Source organism: Seriola aureovittata, chromosome 10 (assembly GCF_021018895.1).
Source record: "Seriola aureovittata isolate HTS-2021-v1 ecotype China chromosome 10, ASM2101889v1, whole genome shotgun sequence".
Lineage (NCBI taxonomy): Eukaryota > Metazoa > Chordata > Actinopteri > Carangiformes > Carangidae > Seriola > Seriola aureovittata.
The window spans coordinates 9,671,130-9,695,082 of record NC_079373.1 but is presented as its reverse complement, the minus strand read 5'-3'; the positions used below and the strand labels follow the sequence as shown (position 1 = coordinate 9,695,082).

Sequence of the window (23,953 nt, the reverse complement as noted above, 5' to 3'; positions counted from 1 at the left end):
AAGGCATAATAAGCTCATTACTGAGATATACTGAGGAGTACAGTGTACGCACGCATTTGTGTGTGTGTGTGTACCTTTATGCATGCATGTGAACAGACTGCATATATCCACATCTTAGACTGAATGTAATCCTTGACCTGGGGATTGTTATGAAGTGAGCCACTGGGCTAGCTGAGCCTGGCTTTATATGCTAATAGATAATGTAACTGTGCATCTAGATTCAGTGTTAGAGAGTGCAGACTGACTGTAATAAGCTGACAGTTGTTTTTTTCTTTTTTTTTTGTAGATTCTTACTAGTGAAATTCTTCTGCAGCTGTATGAATAAATTATTCCTAATTATTTAGGCCAAACTCAGATACAAGTTGAGCCAAAAATACAAGGTTGGCTGCATTATAATCTAACAGCAGCAGCAGCCACTTGGGAAATACAGATTCACTGCCTTATTCCTTGACAAACAAAAGAAGACACGCACTATTGGTAGACATACACAGGCAGATAAGAAGAACTTCATTGTCTATTATTGTGTGTTGTGAACAGAATCTTTTATTAAGCTTCAATATTTTCGCAGTAGGCTGTTATTGCAGTTATGGATGTGCTTATTTGGAGAGCATTGACGTTGGGCTAGTGTTATTAAAAACAAACAATTTGATAGTACAACCAGTTTCAACATTTTCCTTTAGTTTGATTTAATCATTTCTTTCTGAGAACGTATCATCAGAGGATTCTATCCACTTTAGGAATTAAAACAAAATATTTGTTCCAATTTTTTCATTGTGTCTAATATGTGCTTTCCCTGTCACATATCCTGTCCCACCATAAAGTCACGCTCAATTCATCATACCAAAATAAGGCAACTGTAGATTTTCCATTTGGCTCAAAGTGGTGGCTGTTATGAAACAGACTAGGTTTTGATTACATCTGGTTTATGTCAAATGAGATGATGGGAACCATGGCGTTCTGTTGTGTTTCAGGAATGCGAGTGTTCTTCAACTCTGAAAGCAATGATTGTGAACAGTACCCCCATAGCTTTTCTGCTGTAGGAACATAACATACACTATTTCACTACTTCCTTTCCAGTCCTATCTCTCCATGTTGCACCTGTCCGCCTTTATTGTATCCCCATACCTACAGTCTCAACTCGAGGGCCTTGCCTCCGAGGGCTCCCAGGCAATAAGGTCAGTGGTCACAGAGGACTGCAGGGTCTGGTGTCGGAGCAAGTGGCATGGTGGTGATGAATGGGAGTAATCTCACAGCTGTTACAGAATCACAAACACTTTACTTGGGGGGAGAATAAGAAGCTTTTGGCAGCGTTAGGTGAGTGAACACAAAATTTATTATAAATATACATATACATAACAATTCCTACTTCTCTCTCTCTATTTATATACCTTGTTTACCCTATGCTGTACATGTATCATGTATGTACACAATGTACTTTATGTTGTTACTGTTACAAAAAGCCATGCAATATCTACAGTACAGTATATGGTATATCTATGAAACCTACTTTTATTCTCAATAAATAGTAATAAATTATCCACCTCTTGTTTTTGTACATTCTATTACACAAATTACTTACATTACTGCTTTGGATTAATATTTTCCCTTTTTCATCATGACCTGATGTCAGTTTTAGCTGCTTTTATTGACCGTATACCGTAAAGATAATGAGTTGCTTCACTCCACATCCTCAGAAGACAGACATTTCTGTCGGGTGTCTTTGTCCTCAAATGTCACCTTTTTGTTTCTCTTGGGGTCGATCCAGGAGTTGTGGATGATGGCATTATTAGGTGTAGGATCTGCCTCAATAATGGACACCACTCTCTTCTTCATCTTGCTTTTCAAGACTTTCTGGAACTTCTGCCTAGTGAAAGCGTAGAGTAGAGGGTGAAAGATAGTGGTCCCATAAGCCATGACCAGAAAGCCCAGTCTCAACTTGACCATTAGGTCACTGGGGCCCACACTCAGGATGACTGTGTTGAGTACCGTGATGGGTGTCCAGCACAGAAGGAATGTAGACACAATAAGGAGGGACATCCTGAAAACTCTTTTCTGGCGCTCTCGCCTCTCTCTGTGGCGTTTAACAGCCCTGCGCAAGGCAATGATTACAGAGACAGAGGTACGCATGCCCAGCGTGGGGTTGCGGCTGCCACTGCTCTGGGATCCATCTGTTGCCTCTTGCTGCGTTGTCATGGCTGTCATGGATGGACGCTTTTTCCTGCGAGCCTTCTTCTTCTGTGAAGCGTGGAAACGTGTGCCAATGCGAATATTGAGTGCTTGCAGGATCTTTGAGTAGGTGATGAGCATGACAACGGCAGTGAAGAAGAAAATAGGAATCTGAGCAAGCAAATGATAATAGAGCCCAAGTTCTGTGTAGTACTGGTTAGTGTGAACCACATTCTCCACCACTGTCTGGTTCAGCTCAGCATGGCCCTTGGCGAAGAAGCCCACCTCAATAAAGGGTACGAGGAAACTAGCAAAGGATAGCACCCAAATGGCAGCCAGCAGGGCCAGGGCACGGCCCATGGTCAGCACCCGGTTGGCTGGTTTGACTGAGATGTCGTAGCGATCGAGGGTGATGGCAAGCACATTAGCAGCAGTGGCAACACTAGCGAAGGAGACGCAGGCCTCATGGAAGCAGCAGACGAGGGCAGTGTCGCCCTCCAGGGACAGCAGCACCACCACAATGGTGAGCGGGATACAGCACACACAAACCAGCACATCCAACACATGGAGGTTCATTGTGACTATGTTACTGACAGAACTAATGAGGTTCGACTTCATACAGTAGAGAGCAAGCACAGTGAGGTTTGAGCTCAGGCCCAGGAGGATTTCCAGCATGAGGAAGCCAGTCAGGGAGACCTGAAAACTGACAGGGTAGGGATACGGGCTGGGGGTTGCCGGACTCATGGTACGGCTGACAGGTTCAGTGTTATCGGTGACTGTGACGTTGCTCATGGTGGCTTCTTGTTCCAGGTAGGGAAGGATATGCATTATCCTGCATGTAGGGAGAAGAGAGAGAGAATTTATGAAGAGGAAAATGAAGAGTTTCTCTGTGCGTGCATCTCTAGAAAGCTATAATTAACACACATTTGAGAAATCTTGTCAGACGCAATGCTGCCAGTTATCAAATAATAAGGAAGCCTTTTGAGTTCAAACGAGGAATGCTGAGAGTAGAAAAACTGTAATAGTGCTTGAACTTTTTTCCTTTCATACCCTCCAGATTGTCTCACTATGCACCTGGCATGACTAACTAGCAGCTATCTCACCTCGATCAGCCTCTACTTTCCTTATCACCATCCTTGATCAGACAGTTGCATCCAAAGCAGGGTCACATCATATAACAGAGACCCTTCGAACAAACACGTAGTCCTAATGGCTTGGTATGTTTTGGCTTTGTAGCAGCTTACTTGTGGCTTAGAGTACTTTTGAGCCTCTATTGAACACATTCAAGCTGAGATAGTAATAATGTTTGGGCCTTTACAGTTTACATAATGAATATAGACCAGAGGTCATGAAAAGGGGAGGAGGAAGGCAACAATGAAGGAAGTAGATTTTAGCACCATTCAAACTGGATTAATATTACACAAAGCTAAGTGAACCCATAATTTCTGACAGCATTTTAGACATGCCAAGTGAAAGCAACTGGAAGTGGTTTATGACTGACAAGAATATTCTGCCAGAACTCCATGTTTATCTCATCACCAGCAGGCCTCCAACTCTCAGAGAAGCACTTTAAAATACAGGATGTTTGTTCAGACAAGACTCAAATAATAGAAGGACTAATGAGATCACCAAAAAAAAAAAAAAAAAAAAAACACTTGGTAATTGGGACTGTAATTAATGTTGGAAGAGAAAAATGTAATACACATGCACTGGACCCCTCCCACCCTAGAGAAATGAATCAAATCTTAATGGCATTATAGAAAAAAATGTTTTTGCAATATTTACCCTTCCCTCCAGCACTATCTGAATACCAGGGCTGTGTAATCAGGCCATAGAGTCCATGTTAGATCCACAGAGACAAGCATCACATCCAAACATAGCCCCTGGAAAAGTGTTTCTGCTCCAGCAGAGCCCCCCAGCGAGGCTTTTCCTATCACTAGTTGCCCCTCCCAGAGAGGCTGACAGCCAGAAAAGCACCTGTCTCACCAAAAACTGTCTGTGGGCTGCCAGCGTTTTCTTCCTGACCACAATGGTAAGGCAGCTAAGGAATCAGCCACCTGCGCCCAGTGGATGTCTGAGAATATGGGCTAATGTCCTCTATGGGCCTTTTCTCAGATCTCCGGTCCGTTTGCTTTGGTGATGGTGGGAGCACTGATGGATGAGTGGAACAGGGATAAGATGTCGGAGCCACCTCCTGTTTATAATCTCATGATATTCCCAGGCAGGAGAAACACAGCCAACCAAGAACACAAAGAAATACAGGCTCTTTCCTCTGCAGAGGGCTGGAATGTACTGCTCATAGTACGATCCAAATCCTTGCTTTTTGCTTTTTTTGTCCTCAGTGAGAAGTAGTCAGATGTGTCAATATAGAAAAATAGTTATATCCATTAGCTTGTACTCCAAGAGTTTGTCAGACAACCATGCAGATTCTCCAGTGTACAGCATAGTAATGTCCAGAATCGGTCCAGGAGAGGTCAGTGCGTCCGGGCAGCGTCCAGGCCCATGTCTCTCCTGGGATCACTAATGGAACAGGCCTTCACTCTCCACCATTCTCATCAGTCTCTGTACGGCCGGCTCCAGCCGCCATTGACTTGTAAATCGAGCACAGGCCTCCAGTTTGACCCTTGACATGCTGAACCCTCAATCACTGGAGATGGCGCGAGTGGAGCAGATTATTAGAGTGCATATGTGTCCAATCACCATGACATGCGTGATCACTGTGACATTTGTGGTCACTCTAATTTATATGTGTTGAGAAAGGAGGTTGAATCAGCAATTGGGGAGAAGGTCATCTTCATGAGGTAGTGGAAGTGAGTTCATCAGGCAGAGAGCCTGCCTTGTAGGTTTGCAAAAAGATCCCAGTCAATACTTGGACTTTAGGAAGTAGTGCACATAGCATCATCTGTCTGTCCTTCAGTTTCACATCTTTCTCTCACAGTGACCTAAAGAGAGAGAGAGTAATGGATGATAGAGAGAGAGCGATAAGGAGAGAAAGAGTAGGAGGAGTAAGAGAGGGAAGTGTGGGGGATGCGTTAGTTAAAATAAACATATCCTCAGTAGAGAGGCGACAAGGAAACTCTTATTAGCATAGCAACAAGCCTCTGATATCTTATCATGTTCCTGTGCATCGCCTGATGCACTTAACATCTTAGCTAACGCATTAACATAACAGTAGCACCAATACAGGGCTTGTAGAAAAAGCAAGTGGTATTTTACATCTCAGCTTCCCATTTTCAGATGGAATATTAATCATAGTAGTGTTTTGCTGTTCTTGTTGTTTATAGTATAAATTACCACAGGAAAAAGCTTAGTGTAAATTATTGTTTGCCATTTGTGCAGCCACAGTGGTGCTGAAACGGTCATACAATTTTCATGATAGGGCAGACTTGCTCAGAGCTGTAGCGCAGTGTGATTCCTTGGGGAACTTGTCATAAAGACATGTAAGCCTCGTCGTATGTCACTATATGTGATCCATGTAATCTCTTCAGAGGAACATGTCGGTCACTGTTCAAGGTTGTCTCAGTGATGGATGCGATACTTTACTATGCCACAATGTCAGCAGAAATGAGCAAGGAGCACCAGGCAAGAGAGACGATCATGCATGTTGTAGATGCACAGTTTGAAAGTGCACAATTGAATATGAAGTTTCTCGTATCATAAGAGCCTGACACTTTATATATTATATTATATGTGTGTGTAGCACACAAATAAAAAAAACACAAACGGATGCGCTCACAGTATGGGAATAAACAGCCATCCTCATGCATAAACAAATTAGCAAAAGCCTTTTAGGATGTGATGTTTACAGTAGCAACTACTTGGAATTACAAATTTTAGACTGAATGCCTTTTAATGAGTAGCTCATATAGGTTTCACTTTAACCAGAATCATATTTCTAAATTAAAGTCTTTCAACAAAATTTATAGCTGAAGATTTTCAGGAAATTATACTGTTGGTTTTAAATCATGTGCATTTGGTTTGTTGTGACACAGATATTTAGCATTGAGTTTTCTGCTGTCACATATGCTCTACTCAGCTAAGTGCTGTAAATCATACCCATAAGTAGAGTGCCCCATCAAAACACAGCAAAGCTCACCATGCAGGGTAAACACAGATGCTCCGGGGCTGGTCCATACACCACGCTGTCCCCTCTCCATCCACGTCTGCAACGATCTAGGTCGACATATACAAATTGCTGGTTTATCTTCTGCTCCTTTCAGCAGTAATCCAAGAATTAGGATTGAATATTCATGAACATTCAAGGGTCACACTACTGACAGATGTTCTTTCCTTCCTGAGTCCCAGACAGAGAAAAACAAGTCCACAGAGATTAGTTCTGACAGGGATGTTGGTGGGATTCTTCTTTTTCTCCCGTTGTCCCCCCTGTTTTTCTTTTATCCATCCATGTGGACTGGTGTGTGAATACTCCTCATCTCACCAACTCTCTGTTGTGCTCCCTCCCTGTCTAAGTGTCTGAATAGGAGTGCAAACCATTACACTCCTGGTATCTCTATATCTCCTGCTCTGCTCTCTTCTCTCTCCCTCACTCCCTCGTTCCCTCTCTCTCCCTCTCTCTCTTACTGCGGAGGTTTGCAGTGCTCCCCCAGTCCTGATTGGTCTTCTGTAATAGGCTTAACCCTTTCCTCTCCAGCGAGGGGAGGTATTTCCTTTTGTTCTGACTCTATACTCTCTTCCCTGCCAGTGACTGTGACATCCCGTGTGGGGCTGTAGTGATTTGGACAAAAGCTGCTACTACGCTTTTGCTCAGGGACTTTAGATGCCACTGCACTAAACACACAACCTGCTGCAGAGTTAGATAGGCAGACTGTTGAAAGAAAGACAGCAGAAAATGCTGGGATGATGTATTAATTAGCTCTGTCACAATGTAATGATCAAGTAATGTGTTTACGTGCTGTAGGGGGAATGATGAGGATGGAGAGCCTGCAGAGAAAAGCAATATTTTTTTGTATTGATTTTGTGCACATACATAGGTCTTCATATGCGTGTGCAAGTGAGCATGAGAGGCAGGGAGACTGACAGAGAGGAGATAAATTCTTTCAGCTGTGAGGAGGAGAAATGGATTATGCAGGAACGAGTGAAAGTCAGAAAAGCAAAGATAGAGGATAGTGGCTCTGATTGATAGTTTCAATTAAGTCGCTCTGTCAGATCAGTAAGAGGTTGAACACCCTCCATTCCTTTGTCAAGGCTCATTTGTCAGGTGCAATTATTGCCAGAGGGCATCGTGGTACCTGACAGCCTCCAGTAAAGAAGAGGGGGGCATCTGTCGCTCTGGCATGGCAACCTGATAATCTGACGATTAAAGTCCACAGAAGATACATCAGGTGTTGTTATTCTGATGGTGACAGTTTCATAATTGCACTTTTCCGGGCAGATGTTTCACTTGGTTCTTGGGGCATTTCAAGTCGACTTACTGCACTTTGGGACAGAGTTCAAATGTCTAGAAGAGATTCAAAGCTGTAACTTTGGTAGTGAGGAATCAATTTGTCAATTAATCCATCAGTCAATGTAGTTGAAACTTTAACTAGTTATATCCTCTCAAATGTGAGGATTTGCTGCCTTTCTTAATTTTATATTGTACATTGAGCTTTGGCTTTCGGAGTGTTGTTTATAAAAACAAACCTCAGAAAACCTCAGTTCCAATCTGCTATTATCAAAAGGACTCGATACCTCCCGCTCATACTGAGATACATGTTTCCCTTCCACTTGACGCACTGAGACCACCACTTATCAAGAAGTGATTAAGATTAAGAAGAGCAAATAATTGCATGTTTTTAAGCCTGTCATCAACTCTAAATCTCACTGGATCTTCACATTGCATGATATGGAGCATGGCACGTGTGTGGAGAGGAGTTGCGTGTGTGTGTGCGCGTGTAGGGAGAAGAAAGAGCTTTCACTATCCTTGGTTGTTGGTGTGTAGTTGTTTGGTAGTACGTGTAGGTCTTTTGTATCTGCTTATCAGTACGGTTGGGTGTACGTGCGTCTTTAGGATTACATGTAGGATTGTATGTTTGTAATAACTGTACCATGATGTATGCAAGCACTCCACAAGTACCTGTCCTACATGGGATCCATCTACAAGCCTCTGGCTGTCAGACTATAATTACACAGCACATCAGTCCAAAACAGCTTCTCCGCCTTCAACTCAACACACTGTATGTTTCATCAGAAGCATCCTGAAGAGAGTGAAAAGTGGATGTGTGTATGAGGTAAGACTTTACCGATCACTTGACAGCCTTCTGACGGCTCTTCAGGAATCCTCCCAGTTGAAAGAGTAGTAAACATGCTGCTGCAAAAACACAGCATTCCCAAAACTTGAGAGTTCAATAGAAGAATGATGTTAATATTTCATACCCATTAATATTTCATCCAGCTTCTTCTCTCTGTCCCCACACTCTATCTGATATTCACTACAGTTTTTCTCCCCTTTCACTCTGAGTGCCTGTAGACGTCCATCGATGTGCTGTACACATGTGCCTGTTGATACTCAAGCTTTTACATTTCCTTGCCTTTACCACACTCATTGCATGTGCACAACCTCCTTGGCACAGTGTGTGTGGTGTGTCTGTGAAGAGGATCCTCTCTGGCCTGAGCTCATCGGCTAAAGAAGATGCAGATGGGCCGTCAGTGGCTGTCTTATTTCAAGTTCACACTTTGCATGTCATACATCAGTAGGCAATCGTGCTAGTGGGATGGAAGCCGGCGGACCCAGAGGACCCAGCACACAGACTTTTATCTTCTCTCTGCAGCAGGCATCCTACACTTGCATTTGGTGCCACTGTGATTTGCTCCAGATTGCTCCAGAACAGAGCTGGCTCAGTGCTAGTGGAGTGGCTGGTTTCAAATGTTGTAGTGGTCTGCTGTTGTCTGATCTATTTAAATTGCCCTTTCCACAAACTCGGGGGCTCCTGGTCCAACCTCACAGGGACCTGGGCAGTCATACTGAAGTGGAGAAAAATTATGTTTACTAAGCTGCTCCTGTTATTTTTCCCCAGTTTGTTTTTGTTTGTTTTGTTTTTTTAAGAAATCCATTTTTCTTCCAATATTTCGCTTTTTCATCCAGCACATAAAAGGATGTTGGACAGACTGTAGAAATAAGGGAGGACCACATTCCGAGGTCTCCTGGGTTTTGCCTGTGGTTTGACCACAGGGCAGTCTTCTTTGGCCTCAGTCCCAGTGTCCCTTTGGATTCATGTTCAGTTGGTGAGAGATGAAAGTGCCTCAATCAAAAGAGAAGAGAGAGAGGAAGAAAAGAAGCCAATGTTCACCTCCTCCTACATTAAACACTCCTTGAGATCGATGAGCAGCAGTTGAAGATAAAATGCAACCTTTGTCGTAGAGGAAATGTTAATGTATCCTCTTCATCCCCGTACAGGCCGATTGGTGATGAAGGGTTTTTGTTACACAATAGTTTACACACCTCAAATTAATGTGTAATTACATTTCAATTATCTTTTAATTACTGTAGACTTGTAAAATAATTGAGGTACAATGTGATTAAAAAAGGGAACAGAACAGGAAAATACAACAAAGATATAAAGAATTATAAAGAGCAAATATTGCATAGGAGAAATTATGTAATTATAATAAGTATCTTATAATAAGATTTACTTGGTTATCATATATCACATAATTATTAAAGGTTCTATATCTAAGTCTTCTCTGCCACTGATTGTGGTTTCCTGCTGGGAACAGGTGGTGGTGGTGGTGGTAATGGTTGCTTGCCAAGAGCTTCAGCCATCATTGCATTGAACAAGAGGTTAGAATGTGGCTTCTGGGCAGCGCTACTTCTTCATCCTCTCATGCTGAACTGAGGGCAGACTGAAGTGACACACTATCGCAAAGTAACGGCATGGACCAGGGCTAGCAGGTCAGTTTAGATAAACCTTAGTAGAAGATAAGAAGTGATAGAAATAGAAGCAAAACAAGAGTTGACACCAAGAGTACTAGCAAAAACTTACATATAGCACCTTTAAAGACTAGAGAGGGCCCAGGTCTGATAGGTTTTATATTTTGATTCCCTCTGATCATCTGTTATTGTCTAATGCAGCTGCAACCTGTTAAACTCTGTCTAATGTAGCTATTAGAGAACACAGCATCAGCTTGATAATGGCCTGACCTGAAAGACATTGAGGGTTACGAACAAAAATAAGCATCAGACGAGATCGTTGCACGTTTTATTCTGAGTATCACTGTGGCAGAGAACCGACACAGAATCTAGGATGCTTTGCGACCTCTTGACAAAAAGACTAGCTGGTCAGTATTTTTTAGCCTTCTCTCACCTAGCTTGATGACTATGATTATTTCTGTATGTTGTAGAGGTACGGATTTCTCTTCCACACACAACTGTAAACATGGTGAAGCAAAACAAAAAGATGATGTTGGTGTTACTAGGTGGCATCCCCTATTAATCATGTATGTACATCATGCAAGACATGAAAGATTGCAAGCCATGACTGGACTGTGTCCATGTGTGCCATGTCACTGGAAAGATAGTATTATTGTGACCTTAAGTGTTTCAGCATCAGGGAATCTGTCTATCCTGGAAATAGGTCGCATCGTGTGAATTGACATCTGCTGCTTTTGGTCTACCATTTTTAATTAATTATCTAATCTGACTGTCATTCATGAAAAGATAAATAACACTTCCTACACTAAGTGTCCTAACACCAGTGCCACACGTCAAAATTAAAGCCTTGCATACTGTATACGTTGCCTTTTTACTGGTGAGACTTTCCAGTGTAACATATTGGCAAATTGCTGGCATTTTGCTAATGGCTAATGTTACATTATTTACCAGAGTTCTTTGCTGCTCTATAGCAGTAGTTAACAGTGGCTGCACAGCATAACTTCCTGCTACAGCTACTGTTTTTGAGCAGCGAAGAATAATTGATTTTCTTGGAAAAGTTCATTTAAATCCAGGTGTGAAACTATAAAGTTTAATAATACATTATGTGTTATTGGATTGGTGCATAGACTTGTGTACTCGCTGATACCCGATACCTTCTTTAGGCAGTATTAGAGGCATTTCTGATACTAAAGCCGGTCACCTCTAATCAGTTATAAAAACTAACAACATACAGGACTGCCAGTGCTGGGAGAAAATGAGGCTTCTACTGTAGTCTGACAAATGTCGGCCGTTGCATACATAGCAGCTCTAATTAGATGAGCTCTCCGCCCACACACAGCACCAGAATCATCTGGCCAAAGATTGGCTTATTATACCGATATCTGTGATAGATGTGATGTCAGGTCATATGACCTCCTCAAAAATATGGGAGTGTGTTCCCAACTTTTAGAAATGTGTAGCTGGCTGTGTGAACAGATTAGAACTGCAACTTTCTTACTTGTTTTTACTATAGCCAGCAATAGCAACCAGAAGTAAAAAGCGTTACTGAGATATCACGTTCACGAGAATGGTGACAGACGGACACACAACCGAAAAACATGAACCATAAAAATGGGCGGGCTACATACTGTAAAAACGGACAGATTTGTGTGCGTTTGGTTGTCAGGAGTTTGATTTGAGGCCTTGATTTTGTTAAAATTGAGAATAATGTTGTGTCATTCATTTAGAGAGTGACTTCACTTGGTCTAATTTTCTGGTTTTCCCTTCCCACTAACTGTGACAACTTTGTCCACACTGTGCACCAGTGATGTAACAAGGGGCAAGACTACCAAGCTACATTGCAGGTGGGTGTGGTCACAAGGGGAACAGCACATCGGACCACACCCAGCTGTGTTGTAGGGTGTGGTCAGAGCTGCAACAGATTTATGCTTTTTAACCCATAGAGGCCAGTGCAGCTGGGTTTTTCTTCCTTCTAGTGTCCAATCTAGTGCGGACTTAATCTTTAAAAATATTACTGGAATTTAATTGCTGTTTTTACTTGTGTTGTGGTGCTGAATGGAGAGCTCCAATACTGTCCATGAGTATGAGCTCTCTTTTTACTCAATCAATCGTCCTTCCCTCTGGTTAGATATGAGCTCTATATTCTGCCAGTGATTTACAGCCTCAGTGGTATTGCAGGTCAGTAAGGTTAGAGCCATAAAGCCAAAGTAGGTGAAGCCAGCTGTTTAACCCTGACCATGAGGTTAGAGATTGCCCATGCAGTTTCTTCAATCCCCAACACCCCCCACACACATGCTCAGCTGGGACATAGTCTTTGCTGTTTCCTGCTGTACTGTGACCTCCTCACTGTTCCTCTGTCATGGAGAGGAACAGCTTCTTTTCCATCAGGCCCTCAAAAGTCGGCCACTTCCTGTCACGGTGCAACATCTGTTTACATTAGCCATGTCAAAGAGCATCGGCCAAGGCGTGGGAACGTAAGGGAGTGCACAGAGGACCCCACACTCATCCATAGGGGGGTGTGTGTGCAGTGGAAGGCCGAATCTTGGGGGAAGCACGTAGAGGACAACCACACACACTCTGCAGATAAACACACATGCACACATTCACGCTCCTCCCTACAGGCACTCAGCCATCAGAGCACTCAGTGCTTTGTCATCTCATTTCATCTGGTCATGCTGCTACCCCTGGGACTTCATCTTACTGGAAATGTGACGTTTTCTTCAACAGCCACTCTCCTTCTACCATAGTTTAAGGACTCCAGTAACAAGTTTATTTCCACTGACTAACTTCAGGATAACTGGGTCAGCGGATTTTCAATGGCCCATGTCTTAAATGCTTATCAAGAAAAAATTTATTATTTTTCATGCATGCTTTGTGCAAAGGACATATCCACCCCTGAGGCTGCATATCTGCATGTGTGCATGTGTGTTTGTGTTTGTCTTTGTGTGTTTATGTTATTAAGAGCTGAGACTGCCATGTTGTCTGTGGACTAATCCTGTCGGCCCCATTGGCTTTCCTGGCTGACTGTCTACTAATACAATGCCTTGTTCAGTAGCCCAACAGGGACTCAGCAGACAGGGAATTCCCATCTTGAAAGAAATGACCTGCCAAAGACTACAAAGACCATTATGCTCTGAAGGCCACAGCAACACAGACAAAGGACTTCTTAATGGAGAACAATGACATTTGCTCTTGTTTTATGCTATTGTCACAGAGCAGTATGCCATTGGAGAGTTAAAGTGGGCTTTTCTTTCAAGTAATTGGTTAGGCTACTCCACCATTAGAAAGTTGTAAATAGAGCTAACATTGATGTTAGCATTGTCTTGCAGGAACACGCTGTATTCTCTTAATCTGGTATTGGTTTTATTTTATCATCTGTTTTTTAAAAGGACCGTATTTTGATTGTCATGTAGCATGCACGCAACATGCTTAGTGTGTAGTTTGTGTGTAGGAAGAAAGTGCTAGCATCATGTACATTACATACAGTACATGTGCTGATCAGTCCTCACACACATGTAAAGAGGGCTTTGTGGTTGGAACCCTGTGGCCCTGTGGTTGCAGGCGCCAAACAATGCTTGTTTTTTCTCTTTTGTATCTCCTTTGAGTTGTGGTCTTTAGGGGGATGGAGGGATTAACCTCAAATAGATGGGCCTGTGAACACCAACAGGAGGCCCACCAATAAGCAGAGTTACTCTTCATCGCACACGTACGCATGTATTCACACACATGCCCACACACAAACAAGCACATAAAAGTGAGAGTACATTGTGAATTCAGATTAATACATAGTCACACGTTATCCTTTTTAAGACACGCAGTAAGGAAGCTCAACTCTTCCACCAAAATGAAAAAAAGCCAACTTGGGGATTCCTGCTATCTAATTTTAACACAAGAGCAGCTTCCCTGTACAGTGATTTATTTGGCTCTCGACAACTGTCCTATTTTAAATGAAATGTAATGCCTGCAGGGAAGGATTCCAATATTACAACTTGTAGACATAGATGGCATGACAAGCCTGTTGCTGTTGTTCCCTCCCTCAAACTGCCCATTTTCTCCACCTCCTCTCTTGTGCCTTCGCCTGGTTCTCTGCCTTCTCGCTTTACTTGCTAGCACCTAATGATAATTAGCCGGTGCTAGCTGTCATCTTGTGCCTGTCCCTAGTCACACCTTGTCAGCGAGGCCTCTCCTGTTGGCGGTTCACCACTAATGGGCCACTGCCTCGGCTCTGACAGCCAGGATGAGTCTATCTTCTTCAGCTGCTACCTCTTCATTAAGGCCTGCCTCCAGCTACTATGGCACAAAGCTCAGCACCTTTGTCTCTGTGTCTGTCACACCAGCTGGGGATCTCCACTGCACCCAACTCCTCCTCCCACCCAGGTCAATGTCCATGTCCCGATCCACACAACACAACACGCACATGCTGGGATGGTGGGTGCTGGACGCTACGAAATGTCAAGACCGTATCTTTTCCTGTTTCTGCTCCACTGGTTGAATGCAAAGGAAATGGATGTCATTCCTGTTCTGTGTACTGTAGTGAGAATGTGAAGCAGTGAATCTTCCTTAGTTGTACATAACTCAACTTTTGACAGGTGGAGAATTAAGGATAATTTATGTTCCCATTTTCAGAATTAGTATAATGTCTGTAAAAGATGATTTGGCCTTTTAGAGCATCAGAGAGATCAGGTGCAGTTTAGTCCAGTCGCCTATGCGTCAGTGGGATGACTGTTGCTCAGGAGTGTGACGGCTGCGTGGGTGGTAGCAGTAGGGTGTTGGCCCTGCCTGTGGGTGTACCAGGCTGTCGCCCTTGATTGTCTGGCACAGGGTCAAGGTAGCACAGAGCTGGTCACTACCATCAGCACTTTTTACTGTCAAGGCACATACTGTAACACCACTGGGATTTGCTTGACTGAAATGGTGGGTAGAAGAATGTATACGGAGTGTTGATGGTATTTGTCCTTCTCTGTATATCACTATGAGTCATGCTAAAGTAGACTGCCAAACTATTTCTATATAATCAGTGTATCCTTGCTGATGACATAGTGGCTGACTCATACACTGCACTGTAACATGTACATCCGGTGGTGTATGCTTACTTGTATCCTGTGATTAAACACTTCTGTCAGGTGGTGTCACAATCAATCACGCACTAGTTTTATTCTAAAGTAGGAAGAACCAAGAATAATACTCAGATCGCTCTGTGGTGTCTAGTTAAGTGATCATTTTCCATTAAGAGATGTTTGCCTCCTCTCTATATTAGTCTCTCTATCAGCATGGAGGATGCTGATTCTCCCAGGTGCTTACTCATCTCTGACAAATGTGAATTGATCGTACTTTCGCCAGGCAGGGTGAGATTGAATTCAGAGGGGGGCGATGTAAAATTGTGGTGGGTCAAACTGCGGTCTCTTTTTATTCCAAATTCAAGCTACTGTTTGAACATGGAAAAAATGTTATCAGTTTGAATTCATAATTTGCAATGTATAATTACAACAGCCATTTGTTCCACTTATACTTTTGCACTTATAACAGTATCCGTTGCTCTATCTATCTATATCTAGGCCGCTCTCTTTGTAAACGCTTAATGGAGGAAACGAGTGAGCTGGGCTGAGTGGATAATCAGGAGTAACTTGTGGTAGATTTTCAATTTGACACCATAGATGGGAAAATCAAGGAGAACGGTAAGGCTGTTGGCTTCTCTTGTAAAATTCAACTGCATCACAGTCTTCACTCAAATGTAGGAGCAACTTCTGTGAGTAGGACAACTTAGTTAAGGACCAGGGTGTGTGTTTCACTCAATTGGAACAAATTACATGTCAGTACGCATACGTTAAAGCTTGAAAACTGACAGTTAATGAACAGTTAATGAACAGTAAATGAACGATACACAAAAAATCTTATGTAGCATTTTAATTACTTTTATTGTGTTATCACGATACATGATGATATAGTAAATTTTACAGAAAACCAGTGGTGAAACTGTCACATGGGAATGTTTTTTTTTTTTTTTTTTTGGCTAATCCAAAAATAAATTAAATTGGATAATCAAGCAAATCCAATATTTTACAAAGCAATCCTGTTCATTGATTTGCAGCGTTGCCCACAAAGGCCGAAAACAAGCAAAAACATTAAAAGGATAATTAATACGGAATATAAATGGTATAGAAAAATCAATGAAGGTTGACAAATTTAGATCGCCTCACAGTGTGATGTAATGTCACCCTCGCCTAATGTGAAATTACATGGGACACCTTTAATAAATGAACTGTACTTTTTCTTGTTGTAGAATAATATACCCTGTAGCTATAATTGATATTCTAAGGCCATATCAACGACAGCTCTGAAACTGATAGATATGTTCTCGGGGGTGTTTAAATGTTGGATGTGATAAGCCATGAAGGCACAGGGACTTATAAACAAGCTCTTTAGTTGGTCCCTAGAAAGGAGCCTCGTATCATTAAACCAACAGATTAGATTTTGGTTCCACTTGACAAATTGACTGTAATTTCTTTTGCTGGCTGGATGATCGTTAGAGATTGGATTTCTGCTGGGCTCTGTAAGAAATTCACTGGGAAGCATTAGCAAAACAAACATATAACAACTGCTCGGTCTCGATTCAAATAATTTTTTTGTATTACGCAGAGACTGAGACTCACTTCTGCGTGAAATAGAATAATTTGGTGGCAACTTCCAAATGAAACAATTGAGCAACAAAGTTGTTTTTCTTAGCAATTTGAAATGTCAAGACTGATTAACTATAGTGGTAAGAATATATAACAAAGATGTGAATAAGATGTTGAACTGATTAGATTGATGGAGTGATAAGCTGTCTTCATGACAGCAGTGTCAGAGTGAGTAATCAATGGTGTACCCAACAGGAGATATATCAAACAGGAAATACATGCTCTGGTGCCAAACATGGCAAGCAGATGGCAAACAACAGGGCCCTGTCAGTCCAGTGTAGGGTTGTGCATTTGGAAGAAAAGGGAAAAAACTGGTCAGGATGGACGATATCAGGCCATCTGTCTGCATTATAACAAGGTGTCATTTTTAAGAGGGTGGAAAACTCGCTCCCACACTCAACTCGGATCTGGTCTTATAGCACATTACAACTGTGCTTTATTCCTCCTCTGTCTTTGACTTTTTATACAACCAAATCCCACAATGGCAGTTGCATAATGATATTTGTTTTAACATTTCTCAATTTTTTTAAGGATACTGCAGTGGCACCGAAGTTCTCTCCCAATCTCTTTGTCGCACCGTTTCGCTGCCCTTCCATTGGGTCTCTGTTTTTCTTTCTTTCCCGCTTGTTTGTCTCCCTCTCCACCTGTGATCTTGCATTGCGTTGGGTTGGAAATGTGGTTCGTGGTTGGAGGTCAGAAGTGATGCAGATATATGCCCCTCTCTGTCAGAAGATGATTGCGACATACATAGGAAGGAAGCTGCCTGAAGGAGAAGGCACTGAAGTTCACACACATGTAGGGAGACATTCCGGCTGTTACCAAGTGGAAAGGAGTTTGTCCGCCTACACACTCAGAAGACCAGGAGATGTGTGTCTGGGTCTGGCTTAGAGACTGCTGGCTTGCTCTTCTGTAGCAGGTGGTGCACATTTTCCATTTACAAGAAAAACACTATGTGTAGGCAGCAAAGAGGAGGTGCTGTCATCTATTCCTGTATCGAACACGGCCAATCTGAACCACTTTGTGTTCAGCATGGATGGTCACGTTGTAGTGATGCAGCTTATTCTGGAACAATATTTGGACTCAATAAAATTTGTAAAATTACACAATATAAAGTAGGGCTTCAGAATCACAATTCATATCGTCCCAGATTGATTCACAAATTCCAAAAATTTTTGTTCTTTGTTAATAAAGTCATGTTGATTGTAGGTGCATGTTTGATTTCATAACTCAGTGAAAATACTATGACTTTGCCCAGAGACTAACATCAGCAAAGTGGAGTGGCCAACTCCAGCCCTAGCAAACAATCCGACTAATGAACACACACAGCAACACTTCAGCTCTGATCAGGCAGAGAAAATAATTTGTCTACAGTCTACAATCTGTTTAATTTTGTTCTCCACTGCTGGAGAGATAACATGAGTAACAACATAGCGGAGCACTGTGGTTTTAATCCCATTTACCCCAGAACATGGAGACTGACTTCTGTTTTACAAAAGACATGTAGCCACTGATTCAGGTCAGTAAATTCCACTATTGAACTTCATTATTCTCATACAGGCAGAAGACTGCAGCATGCTTCCAAATGATTCAAATGAAGAAACTGCAAAGTCCCAGACACATGTCTGTCCTTTATTTTTTCAGAAAGTGACCTTGATACACCAGATAGTTAAACCGCCATATTGAAATTTGGTGCTCTAAAAAACAAGTAAATTAGGACACAGGACACTGAACTAAGAGCCTGAAAATTGTCCTTTTTCTGTCTTTTTTAAATTGGGAATTGAAGAATTAAGAATCGGAATTTAATCACAATGTTTCCATTAATTCTCATTCCTAAAATAAAAAAAAAACGCATTGGTGTCCAGACACAATTAATCGTCTGAGTTCGTGTTCATCCAGTTACTCCAAGTACCTTTTGACTAGTTGTTATAGTGTTGTTATAATGATCTTGTAACCGGATGATAACCTTGGCTGAGGAGCAAATAGACTCTTAAAAGTGAATGTTTTGTGGCCAGTGTAAGACGAATTAGAATTTATTTTGATGGAGAACAGGCTGAGACCTCTAATACATCCACATGTGCACCTTTTCTTCATTTTACAAGTCACTCTCAGTGGAAGCCAAAATGTCATGCAAGACATTTTCACTTCTAGATAAGAAACACAGGCTCAGTGTTGGCTCTTATCACCATGACCCAGAAAAGTCAAAGAGAACTCAGGGGGGCATTGCTGTGATTTAGGTGTATTCCACATGTAGGACTGATGGGGGGGGGGGGGTGAAGGGCGAGTAAAAATTAGGAAGAGAAAAATGCATGGAGATGATCCCTCGGTCGTTCATCCAGCAACTGCAGTAGTGGAGATATTATGCAAATAATTGAGATTATTCAACCAACCATTGGTTTCTGCAATTAGGATTAAAGGTGGGAATTGTAGCGATTCATAGTCTCTGAGCTCTGCTCTCATGTGTCCCTGATTGACTAAACAGAAGTCAGAGTTAAAACTGTTGCACATTATTCAGTGGTATTATCAATGCTCTGAGCCAAACTGTATGTGAAGAAGCCATATATCCTTGCGAAGTAGAGATGGAGTCTGTGTCGAACGAATTTATGCCGATATGTGCCATCTGTAAGTCTTCTATTCCAGTGTGCAGCTCATATACAGGAACACACCTAATCTGCCAGAGGTATGCAATATGCTCTGATGGCATGAGCTGCATGCTTTCTGAATACGGATTACAGAGACTGTACCATCCACAGTGTTCAAACATATACTGTACTGAGTGTACATGTGTATACTGTGGACAGAGTTAGAATCTGATTTAATACATTTTTTCTTTTTTGTTTACATGTATACTTTGAAACTTCCATAACTTGGTCTACAACCGACTTCACCATCATCGCCCCCGTCACAATAATATTTCAGTGTTACATTGTATAAATGCAAATGAGGCAGCAGTAGCAGGATGGCACTGGCTTTTCTGTGTGCCCCCGCGGTTGATATTTACACTAAACTGAACACTGATGCTGAGTAATGTTTGATGATGGGCCAAGCTTGTCCAATTCCCAAAATGTGATACGCTCCAGTGGCTCAGGTCATTATACTCAGAGGCAGCATCCTTTAGAAAGCACTTTTAATGATAAGAGTTCTGTAATAAACCGCTACAGCTGGACGTTGCATTAGCGTCACGTGGAGTTGTCACCATCAGTTGTTTTTCTTACCGAAAATATAATTTAGTTGTCCGTGTCACCACTGTATAGCTTTGTTGAATCAAGCCAAAGGCATACTGCTCATGCCATCATGGACATAATTTAAATACATCTGCATTTGTGTCTGTGTCAGTGTTTTAGTGTGACAGTTGTTCAGGGATAAAGAGAGCAATGTGTTAGTTGACAGCTCTTTATTCAGAGGTGCAGTTGAATAGTGAAGCAGGAAACAGATACATCTTTGATCCAGAAATAATTTCACCTCTGAATTTCTTTTGACCCTGACACACTGTTTGATGAAGACATTTGATTTCTTGCTATTTCTGGACTCTCTCCTTCCTGTTGATGTTGATGTGTGAAGTGTCAGTGTGGTTTACCCAGGCAGACATTCACCTCACACATTGCTCAAAATGACAGATTTTTCTGCTTTGCATCTCCTTTTTTTTTTTTTTTTTTTTTTACCTCTAACCCCCCCCCCCCCCCCCCCCTTCCCTTTCACTCCCACTCCCACCACCTCCCCTTGGGCAATGAGAGCTGAGATGGAAGGAGAGATGGATGATGTTGTTTTGAACTGTGACATGTCTCCATGCAAGTCATTCCATTATTATTCATAAATAATTGGCCAGGACCGTCTGTGGGAGCTATTTATAGAGCTGATTGCTGATTTGCCAAGGAGCACAAACTCTTACAGCTTTATCTCTTTCCCCTTTCTTGTTTACCCAAATGAAAACCTAACAGAAGGTTTAGTTTTCATGAAGCTCCTTACAAAGCACTTGACCTCTGGTTGATTTCGTTCACACCAAAACACTGGTCCAACGCTACCACTGTGCCTGTGTGGTAAACAGAGATAGATGTGTTAAGGGATTGATTCAGTTTCTGTCATCTCACCTCTTCCAGCTAAAGTCTCTCTAACAGTTCAGAGCAAATGCTTAAAAATGCTTAATTCTCTCTCACTGGCAGGTACAGATATTAACTCCGTCTCTCTTCTGAGGATCTATCTTCCACTTAAGTTGAAAATCAATACGGACCGGTGAGGCCGGTCAGTTATACTGGATTAGACAGGAGCGCTGATCATGCTCATACAAATGGCGTCCAAACACACGAGCCACTGTTCATTTGTTCACCCTGAACACAACGTTACAAGATCCATTAGTTATATCTGTGCATGTGTGTGTGTGTATTTGGAGATACATGTAGTGCTTGGCATGCACTGTTAAATCTTGAACAGTGCCCTTGGAAGGTTGAATATGTGAATGACAAAGAGAGAGTGCAGGAAATCTGAGCGGAGAGAAAAAATGAGGAAGTAATCAGATTGGGAACAAAAGAGTGGATTATTTAGCCCTCATGGTTCATTAGGATAAACCCAGAGCCTTCTGGTGAATATTACATGGGAGAGTTAGATTAGAACAGATGAAAGGGAGAACACTAGCCCAGCCGAGATGTGCATAAACATGCTGTAGATGTGAGTACACCTTGTGTGGTGGATGCCGTTAACATAAGAATATGCAAGTGGAGAGAGAGCAGGAGGTGAAATTAGATTTTTTGGAAGAGCACCTGGCATTAATGCCCCTCTCACATGCATGTGGGATTAAACAGGTGGAAGTGCAGGCAGTGCCGGAAGGCTTTCACAATCATCAGCCTCTGTCAGGTCATCGTTTCTGCTGAATCAGGATATTGAGATGTGGTATGTTGGACTTGCTGAAAAAAAAACGAAACAAACAACAAAAAAAAAACGCAGGTTGAATCTGAGCCTATCTTCATGACAATAAAGAATTCAATTTCAAACACAAGTCGGGGCTCTGCATGTGCCGTAGCAAAGCAGACGGCGCTGCATCGCCTCATAAAGCGCTCCATCTCCACCGCAGTGTGACAGCATGAGAACATGGCTGGAATGCAGGATGACAAGGCTGTGTGGTAGAAACAGTCGGCTGTCATTAGTATGCAGCACAGACCCGTCTTGTCTAGGTGGACCTTTGCAGAAACTCTCTCCTCCCAGAACAGCAGATAAATTGTCTGTAGTGAATAGAGCAGCTGAGGCAAATCTGTGCCCCTTTCCACACAAGGAGATTTCTCCTGTGTCATTGGATCCGGCCCATACACAGCAGTCACATCAGTCTCAAATAGAGGAGGTGTATGAAGAATAGGGTCAAAGTTTAACTTCGGAGTAGTATTGCCATGAGAAAGAGAAGCAAAGAGACAAAGAGAGAACCTTATTAAGACCTGTGCTCCAGTGGCTTAGCTCTCAACTCCTGAGTGAGTTTTATCAGAGAAGGCCCTTCAAGCATGACCACAGTAATGAACCTATTAGCCATGAAATTGACTTCTCTGATAAATAGTGAACAGATGAGAGTTTAGGGGACCAAGTCCGTATTTCAACTCTTTTGTTTGAAATTCATAATTACATTTGAGCATTAACACTTTTTTTAACAACTGGATTTGCACATGAACACTCCAATTTTCTACTTAGCTTCTTCTGTTAAGTATGCTGCAGAATATTAATTGGACCCGTTTTCTAGGTAAAAGCATTACTCTCGCACCATAGCCCACTGTTTAGGGTCCAACCTGTGTAAATAATGGAATGCTTGACTTCAAGGCAGCGCATCAGCGAATGACTCAATCGGCAAATGCAAACTTAAAGAAAATGTGACCTCAGAGTGCAAAACTCTTCTGTCTGCTGTTCATTTCTGCTTAGGGATGAAGATGATTTGTGTTCTTGCTGATCTGTATTCTGCTATGGGCTTCCTGTAGGACTTTCAACACATGACTAACTCAGGGAGAATACTTAAGTCAGACAAGTAGTAACAATGAGTCTCATGAAAGAACCACTTGAAGTGAAGTGCCACATATAAAGGATTTAAGAGATCTTATTGCATTCTAACATTTTCTCATACTTTGAATTTTCTCTGAAAATAAATTCGCGAGTGGGCCAGGCTTGTAGCACCAGTGAATGTACAGATAGTTCACCTCTCTCTACAGGGGAAAACAGATAATTTGACTAGTTGAATAGTAATTCCCTTAGTGTGAATGAATTTCCCGAATTATAGAAACCATCTAAACCAACAATGAATACCTAAAATAAACTTGATGCAAAATTAATATTTTGTTCACCATATAACCATCATCATGGCTTGCCAACAATGTTTTACTACGTCAAGGTCTTTATGCAAGATTCATTCACCATTGACACTTAATGTAATTATTATGCGAGTGAAACTTGGCCAACAATCGAGTGGGGCAGGTAACAATGTGTAGAAATTTGAGTGTCAGTTATGCTAATGACTGCATCTCATGAAAAAATGAAATGGGCAGGTTAGGGCCATTAAGAGAGTGTGGTGAATCCCCCTTCAACAAGACACAGATGTTTAGGATGACAATAGGAAAATGGAGACTGTTCCACCGTGGCACCTGTTGACTGTTTGTGATTTGCATTTTTATCAGCATGATTTATACTGTCTGTTAAACACTGTTCAATGTGTTCTTGTAACAGTTTACAGATGTCCTCACAACACCTCGCTTGCACGGTAGACGCTACAATTTACCAATATCTTTCATGTATGCTATCGTAAGATGCTCAGACAGATGTGTGGCCAAAAGTGAGTTAGTTTAAAACGAGTGAAATAAGGTGTTCTAGATTTGATGTTTACCTGGGAGGATCTCAATCTACCTGGGTGCGCTGCCCAAGGAGAACCTACAGTATATATGGGAAATGCTGAAATCCATGTCATCACCGTGGAGAGCGGTCAGGTCTTTTCTCCCACAGGTGAACCAGTGAACTTACACTGTTGCTGGTGCAAAAAGCGTCCAGACAATCTCAGTGTGTACAGAATGGCCCACTACACTTTTCTATTTGCATGGATATCCTGTGACATCCAATCAACATATCCCATTGTGGTGAGTGTCAGACCCTGGTTGATTGATTGTAGTTCTGCTTTGCACCCCTCTGCTCAGAGCTCGACTCGGCAATGACAGAAAGGACACACGGATGAATAATGCATATCTGCATCAACCCATCCTGCAAGCACAATGCAAGGAGAGAAAGAGACAGA

General features: G+C 42.1%; 1 protein-coding gene across 1 annotated transcript; it reads right to left on the bottom strand.

Moving 5' to 3' along the window:
• Positions 1 to 1,310: 1,310 nt before the first annotated feature.
• Positions 1,311 to 6,724, bottom strand: LOC130176280 (G-protein coupled receptor 22-like). The gene is made up of 3 exons (XM_056387276.1): positions 6,263 to 6,724; positions 3,952 to 5,108; positions 1,311 to 2,998 (listed from the first exon to the last, which is right to left on the bottom strand). Exon 3 carries the CDS (start codon positions 2,992 to 2,994, stop codon positions 1,678 to 1,680), a length of 1,317 nt encoding a protein of 438 aa, XP_056243251.1. The 5' UTR covers positions 2,995 to 2,998; positions 3,952 to 5,108; positions 6,263 to 6,724; the 3' UTR covers positions 1,311 to 1,677.
• Between the last annotated feature and the right edge of the window lie 17,229 nt (positions 6,725 to 23,953).